Source organism: Urtica dioica, chromosome 2, assembly GCF_054948205.1.
Source record: "Urtica dioica subsp. dioica isolate 48M chromosome 2, U.dioica_male_clone48M_v1_H2, whole genome shotgun sequence".
NCBI lineage: Eukaryota > Viridiplantae > Streptophyta > Magnoliopsida > Rosales > Urticaceae > Urtica > Urtica dioica.
Genome location: NC_142757.1, coordinates 23,567,051 through 23,587,955, shown reverse-complemented (window position 1 = coordinate 23,587,955; position 20,905 = coordinate 23,567,051). Strand labels below are relative to the sequence as shown.

The 20,905-nt window shown below is 41.7% G+C and overlaps 1 protein-coding gene and 1 long non-coding RNA gene across 2 annotated transcripts; both read left to right on the top strand.

Annotated features, from left to right (window-relative positions):
* Positions 1-13,455: 13,455 nt before the first annotated feature.
* On the top strand, positions 13,456-14,291 carry LOC149404190 (uncharacterized). Its single transcript, XR_016294470.1, has 2 exons — positions 13,456-13,817; positions 14,108-14,291. It is a non-coding gene; the product is annotated as an uncharacterized LOC149404190 (long non-coding RNA).
* A 3,346-nt stretch (positions 14,292-17,637) lies between these two features.
* Positions 17,638-18,870, top strand: LOC149404189 (uncharacterized). Its single transcript, XM_089607437.1, has 5 exons — positions 17,638-17,892; positions 17,971-18,041; positions 18,147-18,385; positions 18,658-18,663; positions 18,758-18,870. The coding sequence occupies exons 1-5, from the start codon at positions 17,638-17,640 to the stop codon at positions 18,868-18,870; spliced, it is 684 nt and encodes a 227-aa protein (XP_089463563.1).
* Positions 18,871-20,905: the final 2,035 nt, after the last annotated feature.

Genomic DNA, 20,905 nt, shown 5'->3' with positions numbered 1-20,905 from the left:
AGTCGCACCCAAATTCAAAAAAATTCGCGAAAATTTTTAAGCGCTTAATTGATTTTTGGGTCCGACTATTCGCACCTGAAAGTCTTTTTGGTGCGACGTTTAGGTGCGAATAGTCGCACCCAAAAGTCATCCGCACCGGAAAACTGTATTTGTAGTGTTGTCTGAAAGGGACATGATTGTTGTAGAGTTGGTGGGTAGGGAATTTATGACAAAAGTGGCCGAGGAAAAAGCTTCCCACTAGAACGAGAGAGGTAATTTTGCTTGAGCTATAATGTGCCTGTGTTTCCTTTCGGCTTTTCCATTTTGGGCATGAATATGGGGACAAGGATGACGAGCTGTTATTCCATGCTCATTTAGGAAGGTTGTAAAGGACATGTACTCACCACCCCAATCTGATTGAAGTGTGCAGATAGATGTGTTTAAAGATTTTTCAGCAAACTTTTTGAAGGACTTGAAAACTACTAAGGCTTCTGACTTTGCACTCAAAGGGTAAATCCATGTGAATTTAGAAAAATCGTCCACGAAGTGAATGTAATATTTGTATCCCTGGGATGAAGCTATGGGTGCAGGTCCCCAAAGATCTGTGTAAACAAGTTGTAAGGGTTTTGTGCTTTTTGTGGTTAATAAAGGAAATGGTAAGGAATGGCTTTTACCAAACTGACACGCATTGCAAAATTCTTGTTCATATTTTATTGACTTTAAGAGATTACAACTTTGTAAAACATTGTTGACAACATTACTTGAAGCATGACACAAACGTCTATGCCAAGTATCCCAACTCACAGACTTTGCGAAACAAAGCACTCAGACACATAATCGACATTATTTGTAGCTACAGACAAACAGGAATTAAAACTTGAATTAAGACTGACATTGTGACACGACTCAACGTTGTGGTCCTTAGCAGTTCTTGTCTCGTCCATCAGATACATGCCATTTTCATGCCGTCCTCGAAGAAGCACCTGACCTGTTCTCTTGTCCTTCACAACACAGAAATTAAACCGCCTAAGACCATATGTTTATTATTGGCATACTCAAATAATGCACTAACTTGTCGATGGATTCAAATTAAAGTTCAAGATAACTGCCTCCTGAAGACCTGGGGATATATAAGACTCGTTAGCCAGATCAATCTGCAACCGCCTCTCGTACGAATACGTCTTCAACGACAGGTGTCCCGAAACGTAGTACTGAGTTCCAACTGACGTACGACGTGTCTCGAGCAACCCGGAGCTCACAACCTTGTCTTCTCATACTATAAATATATGAAAATTATGCCCATTTCGGGCACGTTACTTTTCAATCGTTATTGTTATCATTAAATTCCCATCTTTGTACTGTTCTTGAGCGATCTTAATACAAACAGTCCCGACCTAATCTTACATCTTGCTTTTTCGTCTTTGTTTGATTACGTGTTTAACTTCCAATTCTTAAAAGGATCAAATTTAGTCTTGTTACATAGGATTGAAGCCAATCTATAAATCCAAATCGACCAATTTTTAACCACTAATTTGTTGTGACTCCTTTGGTGTGATTTATCGCATCAACATTTTGGCGCCGTCTGTGGGAATCTATTAATTTTCTCTACACTTCAAGCTCGAATTCCTACAAAACCTTCTTTCATGTTACTCCGACCCCATGGCATCATCATATCCGACAACTCACGCGTCCAGTTTGGAATTGATCCCCGAGTTGAAATCAATGTTGGAGGCCCTCATCGAGAGAGCGCAGCTCATGATCGGTCATACCATACCGTGATGCGTAAAGTGTCAACTCTTTCATCTAGGCACAAAGCATTGGAATCCCGTTGCGACACAGTAGGGCTCCCGTCGGCGAGATCCAAGCCAATGCTGCGAGAGCTAGCAGGTCGGGAAGGAATTTCCCACTTGTAATTCAGTTGGACTTTTTTGGAATCGAAGTGACTCCCAACCCTAACCAGAGTGAAGTCCATACCGAACTTCCAACTCCGCCGTGCAAAATCCCGCTGCACATGAGGACCCCTGGGAACGAGCCTGTCAGAGCTCAATCCCTGGTGTGCCAACCCCGTCGAGAACGCGTGAGTTCAGCCGAACCCGCGCCTTGTAGAGCGGAATGCTATATGAGTCAACCCAACTCGCTTGTGAATGCGGGGTGCCAAGCCTCGCTTTATTGAGCTGGGGTAGTTTGAAACCGATACTGGCCGGACCAGCCAGATGTCGAGCTCTCAAGAGCTCGCGAACTAGCATTGTTAAGGTGAACCATGGCTGAAACCAACGCATCGTTTTGGGCTGTGAGAACGCGAGTTCACAACGCCACAAGTGCACCCCATTCACCGAACATATAACGAGCGCTCTAATCAGCGATGCATGAAAGCTCAGACTCCCCTTCTATGAAGGAAAAACTGATCCAAAGGCCCATATGATTGCATTTCGAATCGCCGTCGGACGAGCTTACCCGAACGATGATGAAAGGGATGCCAGTTACTACCGCTTCTTCGTGGAACATTTGATGGGGCCTGCCCTAGAATGGTTCTCGAAGTTAGAAGAATGATCTATTGAAAACTTTGACCAGCTGTCGATGGTATTTTTTAAGCACTATTCCATGTACGTGGAAGCTGGTGCTTCAGATGCCGACCTATGGTCACTCCATCAGGGGGCTCAAGATTACTGAGTACCTTCATGACTCGATTTAAAGACGTCATGTCCAAAATCAGCAGCATCAGCAACGCATGAGCGATTACGGCCCTAAAGAATGCGCTCTAGCACAAATTACGGTTCCGGGAGGAACTAATTGTGAACCTACTCACTACGATCGAAGATGTTATGCACCGAGCAACAAAGTGAGTCATCACCGAGGAAGAAAGGGTGGCCCTAACAAGAAAGTTCGCGGTCGCAAAGACGACTCTGAATACAAAGAATCCTCCGACTTAGAACCTTCGCCTATTTGCGCCCAAAAAGCGCAACGACGAGCCCAGACAACAACAAGGAAATCACCTCCACAACCGAGGAGGAATGCCAAGATTTCCGCAGCAGTTCGCGTACGCTGTTGCAAGGGGAAAAAAGGAACAGAATTCGCCCCGAGAGCTAACACGTGGACACGAGACATGTCTGCCTACTATAACCACCACAAGAATTGGGGTCATAAAATCAAAGATTGTAGAGTAATACGCGACTACCTCGCTGCCAAATTTTCCAGCGACGAGTTGGGAGATATAAATCTAGGTGAACTTCCCCCTCCTTGAGGTGGGCCATCACCCGGAAAGCGTGAATGCCCTGAGGAAGGAGCATCCCCCGCGACAGAAGCCCTCAAGAAGAGAGTCGATTGTAATATAGGAGGATCTAAACTCTACAAAGAGTTGGTGAACTCTGTAAAGGCTCACCAGCGTCGGGTTATCATCGGGACCACTTCCAAGTGTCCCACTAATCAACCTAACGACCTGATCAAGTTCAGGGAATGCGAATCGTGGTCGTTGGACAACCCCCATGATGACGCTTGTCCTGACCTTAGTGTAATGAACTGCACAGTCTCTCGAATCCTCGTCGATGATGGAAGTTCTGTCGACGTCATCTATCTAAACTGTAAACGATAACTTTTGAATTTCTTGGTTTGTAAATTCACGTTGAATAAACGAGCTTCCGTTTGTTACAATTATGTTATTGAGTGAATTATGGACGTACAAGTTTATCGAGTTAATTTAAATTATTATAAAGGTAATGGAAAATCTCGGAATAAATAAAGAATTTATCGAGTTTGTCTCGAATAATAAATTATTTACCGAGGAAATATTCCGGAATTTAATCTAAGAACATAAATTCTCAAGGACGAGAATTATTTCCGAGAAACCTTTAATATATTTTAAATTAATCAGAAATAAACGAGAAAATTCTCAGTTTAATTATTTAATTAAAATCCGATCGGTCACGGATTTAATTAAATAACTAAGTCACAACGGGTATAATTGTAACGAAAAATTAAGGACCCATTTGAAAGAAATTTTTCAAGAGAGGTCGGTTTGAGATGGAAAAAGAAAGGAGGAGTTAATGAATTTTTATTTTTTTTTATTATTTTTTCCCGTTATCCTTTCTCCTTCTCTTATCTTCTTCTTTCTTCCTTTATCTTCTTCACGTGAAAGAATCTTCTTCTTCCTACTTCTTGACCGCGCGACCCTGCAAGCAAACAGAGAAAAAAATAAATTTCGGCAACCACACCACTCCAAGGATGTTTCCTTTCGGCCGACCAAACCACCTCACCACCCTCTCATATTCCTTCTTCTTCTTCTTCCCCGTTCACCATCCTCGTGCGGCATCAACCCGAGCCTCAAGCTCCGTGTTGTCAATGGTACCCACAAGAAGAGTTGTAGTCTTTATTTTGTACATTTGATGTAATAAAGTCTCACGAAGACTCTTGCTTGTAATTGCTTATTCATTAATAAAAAGTTGAAACGTTCATTCATTCTTCCTTGTCTGTTTGAAGCTTTATGATAAAACCTTAGTCTTTAGTCCATAAACAAACTTAACAACTTACGAAGAGACAAATGTAGATTTGCAGGAACAAACTCTTAGTAGTTTGCTTAAAAAAATATTTTCGCAATGTAAGGGTCAAAGGACTATTGACCTCAGTACGGTTGTTAGGAGAATATATGATGTCTGGTTATGGGGCATTGAGAGTTGGAGACTCTATAGTACTTCTAGGTATCTTCCAAAGGTACTGAATTGACCAGTGCAATTCTAGACACAAAATAAGAACAAACCATTTAACCTCTTGTGTCTCGAAGTCACTACGTATGAATTGCATCGTGCTTACCTTAATCTTGAAATGAGACATGCCATTTCACAGCTTACGTATTCTCATTTGAGAAAGTCAGAGTTCGGATTCACTATGTGATTGTGAACATGGCCTATTGGTGAAGTACTAAGTTGTGAGAATGTCATGAGTAACTTTGTGAAGTTCTCATAGATATGGAATTCATGTACAAGATTGCTGAAATGCAATGTATATCACCTCATGCTTTGTTCCTTGGAATGTGAATAAATGAACTGGCCAGTGTCCAAATTGAGTCCTGACTCTTTTGGATGAAACAATGTGACTTGTTAGCTCCTCATCAATACATTGTTTCTAACTTATTCACAAGCGACAACGGAGTTGAGGAAATAACATTTAGAAGGGTAAAATGGTAATTTTTTAAATCCGAACTAGCTGATGATATTCATAAAGGGTAAACATAGATAATATTCAGTGGATCCGTTCATCATAATTTGGTTGAATTCTTGAGTAGAAAATAAATTCATTTGAACCGAGAGATTTTCAGTGTCAACTCTTTAGTGGATTAAAGCAAGCATCTAGGTCATAGAATATTAGATTCGATGAAACTGTGAAGAGCTTTGGCTTTGAGCAATCAATAGATGAGCCGTGCGTTTACAAGTTAATGCATGAAGGTAAAGTTGTGTTTCTGGTACTATATGTCGATGATATATTACTCATAGGTAATGATGTGGGTAAGTTATCTGAGGTTAAGGTCAGGTTAGAAAAGCAATTCGATATGAAGGATCTAGGAGAAGCCGCGTACATTCTGGGGATCCAAATCTTTCGAGATCGGAAAAACCGGACCCTGTCGCTCTCTCAAGCATCTTATATTGATAAGGTGATGGATCGCTTCTCGATGCAAGACTCCAAGAAGGGCCAAACACCCTTTAGGCATGGAGTCTCACTCTCTAAGGACCAGTCTCCCAAGACTGCACAAGAGATTGAAGACATGAGGAAAATTCCTTGGCATACCAGCCTCATGTATGCTATGCTTTGCACTAGACCTGATATATGTTTCGCCGTTGGCGTAGTTAGCCGTTTCCAATCCAACCCTGGACCCGAGCACTAGATTGCTGTTAAGCATGTTCTCAAGTATCTTCGGTGAACTAGGAACTTGATGCTTACATACTCAGGTACTGACCTGACTATGACGGGATATACCGACTCCGATTTTCAAGCGGATAAGGATTCCAGGAAATCCACTTCGGGATCTGTGTTCATCCTTAATGGTGGAGCTGTTGTGTGTAGAAGTATCTAGCAATCTTGCATTGCTGACTCCACAATGGAAGCAGAATATGTGGCTGCTTGTGAAGCATCCAAAGAGGCTATACTTGGAAAAGATTTGTGAACTTTTGAGTCCAAGTGTTTAGCTCAAGCTTTGTTCATTTGGATCCATGAGGTCACTGTTACAAATCACATCGAGTAGGAATAGTTAAACTAGAAGCTAAGTCAAAACAAGAACGAGATAAGTTTAAGGAAAATTGTCAAAAGGGTATTTTTGTCCTTTTGGACATAGGATGAAATGAATGTCATTATGTTTTTTTTGACAAGGTCATTTGATGACTTAAGACCACTCGGCCAAAATTGATTTAATTGGGCCTTGTGAATTAATTTCATTTCATAAGAATTTTATTGAAAATTCTTAATGGGCCTTTCTCATGTTGTCATGAACAAATGAAGAAACTTCTAGAAGCTCCTTCTAGAGAAGCCTTGGGCGCTCATCACCCAAAAGAAAGAGAGAATATTTTGTGCATAAATATATCAAGATACTTGCCAAAAGAAAAAGAGGAAACAAATTTCCTATGCATGGCATAAGGGAATTCGGCCAAGTAGAGTCAAGGGAACAAAAGAGGAAACAAATCCAAGCCTTCTAGAAGGCTCCTATTGGCCGTGTGACTCATGAAGGAAATGAGGAAATTGGCTCATGAATATGTGATATTCTATAGAAGAGGAAACTACCTTATTGAAGGTGAGACCTCTCCTATAAATAGGGGCCTTATTCTTCACATTTGATTCATCCCAAGATTTAGAGATTGAGAGCTTCTCTCTCTAGCTTGGCCACCCCTCTCTCCTTCTCTCTCTAAGTTCTTTTCGTTTTTGTTTTGGCACCTAGGTCCTCATTTGACCTAGCGAGTTTAGCTCTTCGACTTTAAGACTTGTTCTTGAGTCGTAGTGTTTAAAAGTGCCCACACACTAATTCCTATTTTTCTCGAGTGATTATAGTGATAGAAACTTTTGTGGTTGCTCGAGTTGGCGAGGAAAGAACAGAGACGTGCTGCGAGGGAGACGAACGTTTTCAACCTTCCGAAGGCTCATGAACGTTCAAGCTTCTAAAAGGTTAGTAATCTTTAATGCTCATAATAGTTTATATTTACATGTGCTTGCTCTTGGTATAGGTTAGTAAAATCGTTTTACTTGTGAAAAGAAAATTTTTAAAATTCTGCCGCTTACCCGAAGCGTTAAACTTTTTCTTAAACCCTAGATCATTTCCAACACTCCGTGCGCGCGCGCCACCAGCCAGAGAAGAGAGTCGCCGTGTGTCGTAGAAGCTCCGGCGAGCATCTCCGGCGAGGAAAAAAAAGAAGGAAGACGGTCCAAATAGGCTGATTCTTCAACCGAGGTTTGGTTTTCTTGGAATCAATTGAAGGATTCGAAATCTAGGGTTTTGAGAAATTGATTTGGGGCTTTTCTTAATCCGTGAGGTTTATGAGGATTTGAGCGAAATTAGTTGTTATTAGAGTTTGATTATTGAACTTGATGGTTTGAATTGGAGGATCGAACTCGAATTTAGTTGGAATTTTGTTTGGCCGTGGGTTTTGATGAGGTTTGTTTGGGTTTTGAGTTGGACGTGTGATTTTTGGCCGTGTTTTATGTCTTGGCCGTGTGGTTCTTTTTGGCTGGGAATTTTGAAACGTTGTGTTGTTGTTATTTAGTGTTTTGTGATAGTAGTTCTGAGCCTCAGGAATAATTGATATTGGGCTCGTTCGAATTTGTTGACGAGTCGGAAATATTTGTGACATCTTGAATTTTTGTGATTTTTGAGACGTGAGAATTGATTTGAGAACTTGAATTTGGAATTAGTGAAATTTGATTTGAGATTCGTTATGTTGGCTCGGTTTCGGTTAGTTCGATTTTGGATTTGAATAAGGATTTTATGACAAGTTTGGGAATTTTGTGACGAGTTATATTTGGGACTTGAGAGATGTGTGGTTGGTTGTTCGATTTCGGATTCTAAGTTTCGAGTTGGGAGTTGGATGTTATGAGTTGATCTCGATGTTTGTTTTCTAGATTTCACAGCTTAGTCACAGTTCAGGTCGAGACGAGCGAGAGCCGACGGAACTGAACGCGTTGAAGCCGGAGAAATAGTGAATTCAGAAAAAGAATTATAAAGCCTGATCTCACTCTTTTCTCGACACTTCAGGACGTGCTAACGCTTCAGGAAGTGTAGAGTCTCAGGAAGCGTGAAACGCAAGGGAACTCCGGAAGTCAACAAATTTTAAGACGATCTATTCCGGGTAAGTGTGGAGACTTAAGTCAACTACATACTAAGGGAATAACCCTATTTACGTGCATTATTACTGGTTAGTAAAAGAGAGTAGGAAAAGCCATAAAAACAAATAATCTCAAAGATTTAAGGCTTCGGCCGCTTTTCCTAAAAACTTAGCTTGAGTTCGCTCAATAAGTTCAAACATAAGATTTGTGAAACCCAGCCTCTGCTACGTGATATAATCATCCCTTAAGTTCTGTGTTTGACCCGTTAGAACGGGGGAGATAGGAGAGCCGTGTTTAACTCTCGAATTCGAATCGAGAGTAGAAGTACCGGGAGTCATATCCCGAGTCTTCAACCTAAAACACTAACGAGCATAAAAGGGAAATTAAATCTCTTTCCGGGTTTGTCCTGAGTCGCTCTCCTGTAAGTAGCATAGGTGTGTACTTTGAATGTAGCAGAGTACCCGAACCCTAAAGAATTGTTGTGTCGATGGTACCAAAATGAAATGAACCCTGACGGGCTATGAGGGCCTGAGGGATGGCGATGAGTACTCATATATCGGGGAGTCGACCAAGATTCGTACTCGACCTTGTTGCCAAGCTATGAGGGCCTGAAGAATGCACCTTGACAGGCTATGAGGGCCTGGGGGTTGCACCGACGTCGAATGAAGTTGGTACCATTAGTGGATCCCAAACGGCTGCTGCTCGAAGTCTAAGGCTGGTCTCTTGTCGTTCTGAAGGTTATAGCGGGGGATGTGTGTAACTTTAAAGACGGCAAGTACTAGTTAGAGTGTGCACACATTAGTCATGATCTAGAACTTGTTAGATTCGCATCAATGCATTCTTATGTGCTTGTTTGCACGTCACATGTTATCACATGGAATTAGTCGCTTTATTTTCTAAGTTAGACTCTCACTTACTGAGTCAATCGACTCATAGTTTTATGACCCTTGGTAATGTAGAGAAGGGCAAGGCGGCGATGTGAGTAAGGAAGCTGAACTAGAAGACCGGACGTGTATCTCTTGACCTTTGGGCTAATGGGAACTCACCCGAGATCAACCACTTCTATAGTAATATCCATATTTTGTTGAACCCCTTCCGTACTCTACGCTCCTAAAACATATCTCCTGTAATTATACGAAAACTCATGAGCTGATATGTATATATAAAGAGTCGTTGTTAGACTCAAAGTTCGAATTTAGAAAAATGAAAAATTTCTCCGGGTTTTTCATATAACCACTTTTAATACTTATGTATTATCCTATTATGTTTTATATAAGTGTTATGATTATTATGTTTATTTAATTCTGTATTTGTTTGATATGAGATATATTGTTATATTGATATTGTGATTTGTGATGTAACCCACCGTCGCGGCTCGTGAACAAGCGACGAGAGGTCGCGGGTCGTGACATAAACACCCTTAGAAAGATGGATATAAGCGAATCCGAAGTCGAAAAAAATTCGGTGGAACTCACCGAATTCGATGGAAAGTCAACCTCAGCCATCAGGTTCATAAAGTTAGCCGTCTATGCAGGCGGAGAAAGTAAGCTCGTCGAATTTGTCGTTTTAGATTGCCCCGCGTCATTTAACATGATCATGAGAAGGCCATGGAGTCACTCCATGAGGGCCATCCCATCACCATACCATCAATGCATCTGCTTACCTACCCCCGAAGGGTATAAAGGAAATCAAAGGAAATCAGGCGGCAACCCGTTCGTGCTACCTGAGTGGATACAAGCTAGGAAACCAACCCGATCAATAGAAATTAATGGTTGTCAACGAACCAAGTTCACCGACTGAACAGTAAGAAGGGGATAACGAGCTCGAAACTCAAGATCACCTACGTCTAGAATTGACCACTCCGATCTAGATCGATGGGTCTGACCCAGAGCGATTGGTAGGGGTAAGTTCCGAGCTGAAGGCAAGTTAAGACGCTAACTCATTCATTTCCTAAAAGTGAATAAGTCGGCCTTCGCATGGACCACCGAAGACATGTCGGGGATTGACGTAAGCATTATGTCCCATCAGCTATATTTCGACCCAAGTTTCAAACCGATGAAACAAAAGAGATGCAAGCTCGGCTCGGGTAGGGCTAAAGCGGTCAATGATGAAGTAGAACGACTCTTGAAGGTAGGATCAATTCGAGAAATAAAGTACCTGACTGGTTAGCCAACATAGTTGTACTAAAGAAAAAGAAGGAGAAGTGGAGGGTATGGGTAGATTTCCCAGATCTTAACAAAGCATGCCCGAAAGACGGCTTTCCCCTTCTGTACATCGATCGGTTGGTTAAAGCAACTGTCGGACATAAGATGTTATCCTTCATGGATGCATTTTTTTTATATAACCAGATCTTGATGCATCCCGATGATCAAGATAAAACCGCCTTCATGACCATTTAGAGGAATATGTTGTTATAAAGTGATGCCATTCGGTCTGAAAAACGTGGATGCTTCTTACCAAAGACTCATGAACAAGATGTTCGAATAGAAATTAGGTAAGACCATGGAAGTCCACATTGACGATATGTTGGTGAAGTCTATCCGCGACGTAGACCATGTAGTACACCTCGAGGAATGTTTCCAGATGCTGAACCAGTACCAGATGAAGCTAAACCACATGAAGTGTTCATTCGGGGTATCGTCAGGAAAATTCATGTGGGCTACTTAGTAACCCAGCACGGCATCAAAGCGAACCCCAATCAGATCTTACCACTAGTAGGAATGCCCTCGCATAGGAATAAGCAAAAGGTACAACGATTAACCAGGAGAGTAGCAGTACTAAACCAGTTCATCTCGAAATCAGTGGACAAGTGTCTCCCATTCTTCAAATGCATCAAGAAAAACACAGGAAATGATTTCAAATGGGACGACGCTTGTGAGAAAGCATTTCAGCAATTAAAAGAGTATTTGACTTCTCCATCCGTGCTGGCCAAGCCCATGGAAAGAGAGCCCCTATACCTCTATATTTCCATATCGCCCGCCGTAGTCAGTGGCGTACTCGTAAGGAAAGAAGTAAATCAGAAACCTATCTTCTACAACGAGGCTTGGAATAAGAACATCCTCGAACCAAGGATTTGGAAGAAGAATCCGGATTGTTTCCCCCATAGGAGAGGTACTGGAACAATGCTTCCGGTTGGGATTCGCTACCTCGAACAACGAGGCCAAATACGAAGCCCTAATCGCTGGATTACACCTTGCAAAAGGCATAGGAACGAGAAACGTAAATGCATTGTGCGATTCTCAGCTCGTAGCCAACAAGTTCGGCGGCGAGATCGATACACGCGAAGAGCGCATGAAGAACTACCTGTCTATCGTCTGGGATCTCGTTGATCAATTCGACAAGTTTAAACTCACCAGAATTCCCTGAGGAGAGAACACGGCTGTAGATTCCTTGGCCGCACTCGCATCCACGTCGGACATAAACTGAAAAGGATCATCCCCGTGGAAGCAATAGAGTCACTCAACATACCTATGGAAGTCAATTTCATTGCAATAGAAGAAGCAGACCGGCGAGCAACAATCGAAAGGTATATTCTGTTGGAATAGATCTAGGATTAAGAATAATTTATCGCTTCTAGCAAGTGGCGGAATATAAAAAATTCTTTAAAACACGTAAATCGATTTTACTACCTAGACAAAATGCATGAGCATATAATTTAAAATTTAAAAAACTATAAAGAGTTTTCATTCGGTACCAACCTCGCTTGAAGCTTGAGCGTTGAGAAGCCTTTGGAAAGGTTGAATCACTCGTCTCCCCACTTAGCTCGTCTCCTTAGTGTCTTCTTGAATCCTGAGTAACCACGATAGCTTCTACCACTAGAGTCTTCGAGTTTAGAAAGGATTTAGTGTGTGGGCACTATTAAACACAATGACTCAAGAACTAGTCTTAGAGACAAAGAGCTAATAAAAAACGCTAGGTCTAATGAGGACCTTGGTGCAAAAACAAAAGAGAGAGAGAGAGAGAGAGAGAGAGAGAGAGAGAGAGAGAGAGAGAGAGAGAGAGATAGAGAAGTTGGGCGGCCAAGTCTAGAGAGAAAAGCTCTCAATCTCAAAAACTTGTGTATTCAACATTGTGAATGAGGTGTGGTATTTATAGGAGGATGGATTGCCTTGAATAGGTATTTTCCTCTTTTATATTGAATATCACATATTCATGAGCACAATCTTTATTTCCCATTCCTATCAAAATACCAAAGTTGGAAATAGTTTCCTCTTTTTCTCTATGCTTGGCTGTCCATGACTATGTGGCATGTGTCACAAAATTGTTTCCTCTTTTCCTAACAATCATAGATTCTCCTAACAATCATACAGAGATCAATAGCCTTTTGATCCTTAGATTGTGAATAAACTGTTTTAAGCAAACCATGAAGAGTTTGTTCATACAAATATATATTTGACTCTCATTTGTTGTTAGGTTTGTTTAAGGACTACAGACTACAGTTTATCATAAAGCTTTAAACAAACAAGGAAGAATGAATGAAAGTTTATCTCTTTATTAATTATTCAACAGTTACAAGAAAGAGTCTTCATAAGACTTTATTTCATCAAATATATACAAGTTATGACTACTACTCTTCTTGTGGGAACCAATGCCAACGTATTCAACACGAAGAATTACCACCCAACAAGCAAGAAGCTCGCAAGTTGAAATCTATAAGTGGAACGTATAAACTTTTGAATCATTTGACTTGTAAATTAAAGTTTAATAAACAAGCTTCCATTGTTACGATTAAATTCTTAGTGAATTATGGTCCTAGTAGTTTATCGAATTAATTTAAAATATTTAAGGTAATGGAAAATCTCGGAATAAATAAAGGATTTATCGAGTTCGTCTCGAATAATAAATTATTTTCCGAAGATATATTCCGAAAATTAATTTAATAAGTAAAATTCTCAAAAATGAGAATTATTTTCAAGAAACTTTAAATATATTTAAATTAATCGAGAACGAACGAGAAAATTCTTTGTTTAAATCATATAATTAAAATCCGTTCGGTTACGGATTTAATTAAATAATTATGTGATGAAGGATTTAGTTGTAATAATTCTCAGGACCCGTTTGAAAGAAATTTTGAGAGTGGGGACAGTTCGAGGTTGTGAGAGAAAAGAAGGATTTAAATGAGAAATCATGGAAACTTGCTTCATATAAATAAAAACCCATTTCTCTCTCCTCTCCATTCTCTTCTTCGATCTTGTTCTTATCTCCTTCTTCTCCACCGCGCGAATCTGCAAAAGAGAATAGAAGAGAAAAACAATCAAAGCCAACAAGTAAAACAACGAACAACCACAACAATACTCACCACATCCATCATCAACTTCCATCCTCGTCGTCTTCCTCTCCTCGCTTACCTCTTCTGCGGTCGGGCGACGCTTCAAACCCCCGAGCCTCATCCTTTGACGTGTGCGTTCTGGCTGAGAAGGACGAACACCCTGAGCCGATGAGGACGCTGATCTAGAACAGACGTCGGAGAATGAGAGAGAGAGAGAGAGAGAGAGAGAGAGAGAGAGAGAGAGCATCGAAGAGATTGATTTCATGAAGACAAGGTGAGAAATCTCTTACCCGAATTGATTTGGGAATTTAGGGTTTGAGATTTCAAATTGGGGATTTTGATTTCAATGAGGTTTTTCGTGAAATTGGTATGTTAGTGATGTTGATTGAGTCGATTTGTGATGATTATTACTCGGATTTGTGAATTTGAAATCGTTCTTCGGATTTTTCTAGATTTTGGCCACAAATTGAGAAATTAGGGTTTATGTTCATCAAATTGGTGGTTTTTGTTTATGAGAATTGTTTGATGATTTAGTGATGTTTTTTCGGATTTTTTTGTGCTCAGGTTGTGATTGAGATTGATTGTTCGGAATTGTTCTTGATTTTTGGACGAATTTGGTTTTTCAAATGTGACCTAGCGGTGTGTTGTAGAGTTTGAAATTCTGAAATTGTGGTGTTATTGTTTATGAGATTGTTATTGTTGTTTGGGCTCATTTTGTATTTAGTGATGATTAAGAAATTTTGTGACATGTTGGCTCGTTGATGGTTTTTCCGAGAGGGTTTGTTTATATGGTTTTTTTTTTTGTGAATTTTTGGTTAATTTGTTGTGTTTGGTCGTGTTGGTCTCGGCCGCACTTGAGTTGAATCTCTCATTTGTTCGGAACTCGGCCAAATGGTACCGAAACCTAAACCGAATATGAGAATTATATTACGTTCGTCTTGATTTGAGAATTAGTTCGTTTTGATTTGAGAATTGAGGTTGGATATTTGTTTAGTTTGGGTTCGATTTGGAAATTTCTTGGTTTGATTGAGAATTATGGTTCGTCTTTTTGGTCAAAATGTTGGGAATCTCTCAGGTCTCAATGAGAGACCGAGAATTAGGATTTTAAGGTTCGAGTCTGAGTTGAAATTATTGGTTGACTCGATATCTGTGTTTGAATTTCGCATCTTATTCGCAAATCGAGTCGGGAGGAGCAAGAGCCGGCGTGATCGAGAACATCAAAGCCGGATATAGAAAGATTAGAAAAGAATAGATCCCGATCCAACCCATGAGTGTCGTTTATCGCTTTGTACCGTTTAGTACTCTTGAGTTAGATCGTAGATCTAATTATTTGGATTTATTTTTAAATAATTGTGAATAATTCATTTTAAAGACGTTCGAGAATTTAATTTCAGTTAATTATCTTGGAATTCTCGGTTTGTATAATTTCGGATTATTTATTTATTTAAGACTCGTTAAAAATAAATTGTTGGAATTTTATTTTGTACTATTTCTTTGGTATGAAAGCGTACGGATCTTAAATAAGATTAATTTCCGAAAGAACAGGAAAGTAATAAATTAAATTCTTGAACCCCTTACCAACTTGCAATGAATCCCGACAATTAACCTTAATCTCTTCAACGTTTCCGAATCGAATAACTCATGAAGTTTCAATTTGGATTCTAGTTCTCTCGACACTCCAAGACATGCCAAGAGTCTCGAGAAGTGTGTGAAGCGAAGCGACTCCTGAAGTCAACCACTTTTGCGGCAAACTATTCTGGGTAAGTGCAGAGACCTAAGTCAACTACTTACCAAGTGAATAGTTCTGTTTACGTGCATTTATATGATATTAAACAAGAGTAGGTGAAAGCCTTAAACACGAATAATCTCTATGACTAAGGCTTCGGCCGCTTTTCTTGAAAACTTAATTGGGATTCGCCCGATAAGTTCAAACATAGAATTGTGAAACCTAGCCTCTGCTACGTGATATGATTATCCCTTAAGTTCTACGCTTGACCCATTAGAACGGGGGTGACAGGAGAGCAATCATTAACTCTCGGATTGGAATCGAGGTTAGAATTACCGGGAGTCACGTCTCGAGCCTTCAACTGGAAACACTGACGAGCATAAAAGGGAAATGATATTTCTTTCAAGGTTTATCCTGAGTTGCTCTCCTATAAGTAGCATAGGTGTGTACTATGAGTGTTGCAGAGTACCGAAACCATAATGAACTATTGTCGGTGGTACCTACAATTCATTGACTTGTATTGAGGATCATACCGGTCTGGATGGCGCTGAGTACTCAAGCGAAGGCCCATTGAGTGCCCCGCAATCCCAATGAGACTGTTTCTTGAAACGCGTGCTCATTTTCGGCTAGAGACTCTGGTGGAGGCCGAGTTTTGCATTGGGACTGCCTCGTAAAACACGAGCCCATTGTCGACTGGAGAATCAAGCGGAGGCCCATGAGTGCAGCGTGCCGCAGTGGGATGACAATCGAGAATTGAGAGTTCATTGCTGAAAAATATGGGATGACTCTCATGCCACCGGATGACTGCTGCTTGAAGTATAACGCTAGTCTGTTGTCGTTTCGAATGTAATAGCGGGAGATTATTGTAGCCTTGCGGATGACAAGTACTAATTAGAGTATGAACGCATTAGTCATGCTCTAGAACTCGTTATTCTTATGTGCTTGTTTGCACGTCACATGATATCACATGACATTAGTTGCTTTTCTTTCCTAAGTTAGACTCTCACTTGCTGAGTCAATCTACTCAAAGTTTTATGACCCTTGGTAATGTAGTGAAGGGCATGGCAGTGATGTGAATGTCAAAACTAAAGACGAAGGCCGGATGTGTATCTCTTGACCTATGGGGTAATGGGAACTCATCCGGGATCAGAACTACCATATGTAATAGTATTTTGTCGAACCCCTTCCATAATCTACGCCCCTATACTATCTCATATATATATATATATATATATGTAAAGCAAGGAGCTTCTGTGTGTGTGTGTGTGTGTGTTTATATATATATATATATATATATATATATATATATATATATATATATATATATATATAAGAGTCATTATAAGACTCAAACTTCGAATTCAGAAAAATGAAAAATTCCCCGGGATTTTCATATAACCATTTTTTATACTTATGTAATATCGTTCTTAAATCATGTTTAATATAAGTATTTATGGTTGTTATGTAACAATCATAGAGCTCTTAACGAGGTTGAACGTGCTGCCTCAACAGCGACCAGCACCTCTAGTTCCCGAAAAACGTCGTGAGAATCCACCGCCATTGCTTGTGGATCCTCATGTAGAGCTCAACTTCCAGATTCCTAGCATCATTCCTCCAGTGGGTGAGCCTGTATATGAGAGGTTTCATAAATAGAAGCCTTTGATGTTTGACGGCCATGTTGATCTAGCCGAAGCTGAAAACTGGGCCATGAAGATGCAGCAGATCAGGGGCTGCTGAGAGGTGATGGTGTTGTCTGAGGATGTCAACTCGATGACGTGGATTTATTTCCTCAATCTCTTCAACGAGAAGTATCTGAGTGAAGCTAACCTGTTGAACAAGGTAGGTGAGTTTATGAGCCTACGACAAGGTTCGATGTCTGTATAAGAATATACGACGAAGTTCGACATGTTGGCAAGGTTCGCTCCTTCCGTGGTTCCTATTGATCAGGTTCGGAAGATGAAGTATATGCATGGGATCAACGTGGATATCGTGAGCCAAGTGGATAGTAGTGATGCTGGACCTCACACTTACGCCAACTTCATGCAGAGAACCTTGCGGATTGCTGGTTGGCGCGAGGGTGATCAGACTCTGCTCCGAAACCAGTCATCGCAGCAGCATCTGAAGTAGCCGGCCCAAAGTAGAGTGAGTCGAGGAAAAGATTCAGATCTCAGTCGGGATGAGAGAATTGGCCGCATAGAGGAGACATAATGAGGTTTCAATAAGGCTCGAATAATCGACCGCAATCGACGAAGCAGAACAGAGGACGTGGAGATAGTGGGCAGTCAGGGCCGTCCAATAGGAAGCATAGAACTTCCGAGAATAATTTGTCGTCCGTGTGCAAAACGTGTGGTAGATCGCACGAGGCAAAATGTTATGTCGTGCGCTGGTGTGTTTCCGATCCGGAAAAGAGGGTCATCTGTCTATAGTTTGTAAGAATGCAGAAGCGAAGATCCCCACACCCAAAGAGCAACCGAAGGCCAATGCAAGACTCTTCTCCATCCGTGAAGATGAATTGCGAGCAAGATCATCCACCGCTGTCACATGTCAGATTTTTGTGGACTCCTTCTCTACATATGCATTGATAGATTCAGGAGCCACGCATTCATTCATCGCATCAAGGAAGGTTAGTCAGTTAGGTGAACATTAGAAGAAATTCTCGTACCCGTTTGTTACGGCTACGCCTTATGGAGAAAAACACCAGGATCGGATAATGAGGACAGACTTGATTGGATTAGAAATGGTGGACTATGACGTAATCCTCGGAATGGATTGGTTAAGTACTCACCATGCAATCATTGATTGCCGAAATAAGTCGGTTTTGTTTCAAAATCCAGGACATGCACCATTGCAGTGCTAAGGTTGCTCTCGGAAATCAAGTTTTCCAATCGTATCGGCGGTTAAGGCCGTGAAGATGAGGCATCAGGGATGCAATTGTTACCTTGCGAGCGTGGTAGACGTCACGAAGACTGTCAAACCCCAACCGCATGACATTCCAATTGCTAGAGATTTCCTCGATGTTTTCCCAGAAGATCTTCCAGGCCTACCTCCTGATCGAGAGGTTGAGTTTAATGTAGAACTCATTCCAGACACAACTCTGATATCGAAAGCTCCATATCGTATGGCTCAAGCATAATTGAAAGAACTCAAGACGCAACTACAAGAGTTACTAGAGAAAGGGTTCATACGACTGAGCCATTCGCATTGGGGAGCGCCACTCTTGTTCGTTAAGAAGGAAGATGGTTATTTACAGCTCTGTATTGAATATCGTGGGTTGAACCAAGTCACGATCAAGAATAAGTATCCGTTACCGCGGATCGACGATCTTTTTGATCAACTTTCGTGAGTGACTGTGTTCTCAAAGATTGAATTGCGTTCTGGATACCATCAGCTGAAGGTTCGAGACGAAGACATCCCGAAAACTGCTTTTCGTACTCGATATGGTCATTACGAGTTTTTGGTTATGTCGTTTGGATTCACCAACGTGCCAGAACCGTTCATGAACCTGATGAACCGAGTATTCGATGACTTACTGGGTAAGTTTGTGATCGTGTTCATCTACGACATTCTAATTTACTCGAAGACCAACGAAGAGCATGTGTAGCATCTGGAGCTCGTGCTAAACAGGCTGAGGGAACCGACTGTATGCCAAGTTTTCGGAGTGTGAATTTTGGCTAGAGCATGTTGTGTTCCTCGGTCATGTTATCAGTAGCGCTGATATTATGGTAGATAATGCCAAAGTGAAAGCGTGAGGCAGTGGAGTCAGCCAAAGATGGTCACTAAGATAAGGAGTTTCTTGGGTCTTGCGGGTTACTACACGAAATTCGTGGAAGGATTCTCTATGTTAGCCATGCCTTTGACCCAACTAACTCGTAAAGGACAGAAGTTCCTTTGGACCGAGACATGTGAAAAGAGCTTCCAAGAGTTGAAGAACAGGCTGACGACCACACTAGTGCTCACTATTCCACAAGGAATTGACGGATTTGCCATCTACTGTGATTCTTCTAAGCAAGGGTTGGGCACAATTTTTGATATAGCACGGGAAAGTCTTCGCGCACGCCTCCGACATCTGAAGGATTATGAGACTCGGTATCCTACTCATGATCTTCAGCTTGCCACATTGGTGTTTGCACTCAAGATATGGTGACATTACTTGTACGGAGTCCATTGTGACATATATACAGACCATAAGACGTTGAGTATCTCTTCACTAAAAAGGAGTTGAATATGCACCAAGGACGTTGGATGGAACTTCTGAATGTTGGTGATTTAATTGATTAAACGACACCAAAAAACAACCATGATGCAGTGGAAGCAATAAAATTACGCTAATAAGAGCTAATTAAAACATGGTTATATATACAAGATCTAGATCTACTTTATTTAATAAGAGCAAGCAATATGTCAGGCAACCGATGAGAAAGACGAGTTTAAGAAAACTTACAGTTTTTGGCTCACGAATCGAAAGCTTTCACAATCTATCTTCGTCTTGAACGTACAAGTCTCCACACGATCAGATCTGGAACTCCTCCTTCAAGGACTTGATGTGATGACACCAAAGTCTTCTGAAACGTAATATCTGAGGAAGATAAGACAAAGGAGTGGGGCAACGTTGTATCTCACTAGATCTGTAAACGGGGTGTTTCTGAACTTTCTCTCTTATTTCTAAGAATGGAATTGAAGCAATTCCGAGGAGAGCGAGATGAAGCACAAGTCAGCACACCCTAGGCATAGGAGTCCAAGCAATTTGTGATCAAATTAGGTTAAAATTTGCTTTTCATCAGCCCTATATTTACAACAGTTTAAAAGATATCTTATAGAATATTCCTGAATATTCTAGAAAATATTATTTCCTTTTATTGTGTTCACACTAGTGGATTAAATCTCAGACATTGGATTTCAACAAGTGAATCCTATTTTTCCTCTCATCCGTCAGATCAGTATCTAGGATATTATTTTATACAATAGTATAAAATATTTGTTGTTGAGAAAATTTATGAAAATATATTCTCCTTGTTACCGGTCCGTCTCGGTCCGGTAGATCGACGACGGCCACGCTGGCGGCCGTCCTGAGCCCGGCGCTCGTCCGGGGCCGGCACTCGCCGTGGCCGGCGCTCCATGACCGGCCCTCCTCGGCCGGCGCTCCAAGGCCGGCCCTCCTCGGCCGGCGCTCCAAGGCCGGCCCTCCTCGGCCGGCGCTCCAAGGCCGGCCCTCCTCGGCCGGCGCTCCAAGGCCGGCCCTCCTCGGCCGGCGCTCCAGGACCGGCCCTCCTCGGCCGGCGCTCCAGGGCCGGCCCTCCTCGGCCGGCGCTCCAAGGCCGGCCCCCCTCGGCCGGCGCTCCAAGGCCGGCCCCCCTCGGCCGGCGCTCCAAGGCCGGCCCTCCTCGGCCGGCGCTCCAAGGCCGGCCCTCCTCGGCCGGCGCTCCAAGGCCGTCCTTCCAAGACCGGCCCTCGGCCAAGGGGTTCCTCAAACACCTCTTGGCCGCCTATAAATAAGAGGGTCTCTCCCTCGACCCAGGTAATCCGAATTTGAGTACTGAAACGCTGCCGAACTCATAGCTCGCTCGTTTCTCTCAACTCTCGACCCTCAAACACTAAACCTCTATCAACCACCTCAATCCTACTAATGTTGAGCGTCG

Coding starts and splice junctions, on each gene's coding strand:
- LOC149404189 (XM_089607437.1), top strand. CDS start 17,638: ATGTTATGTCGTGCGCTGGTGTGTTTCCGATCCGGAAAAGAGGGTCAT. Junction 17,893..17,970: donor CATTCATCGCATCAAGGAAG/GTTAGTCAGTTA, acceptor GAAAAACACCAG/GATCGGATAATGAGGACAGA. Junction 18,042..18,146: donor GTAATCCTCGGAATGGATTG/GTTAAGTACTCA, acceptor TCGGAAATCAAG/TTTTCCAATCGTATCGGCGG.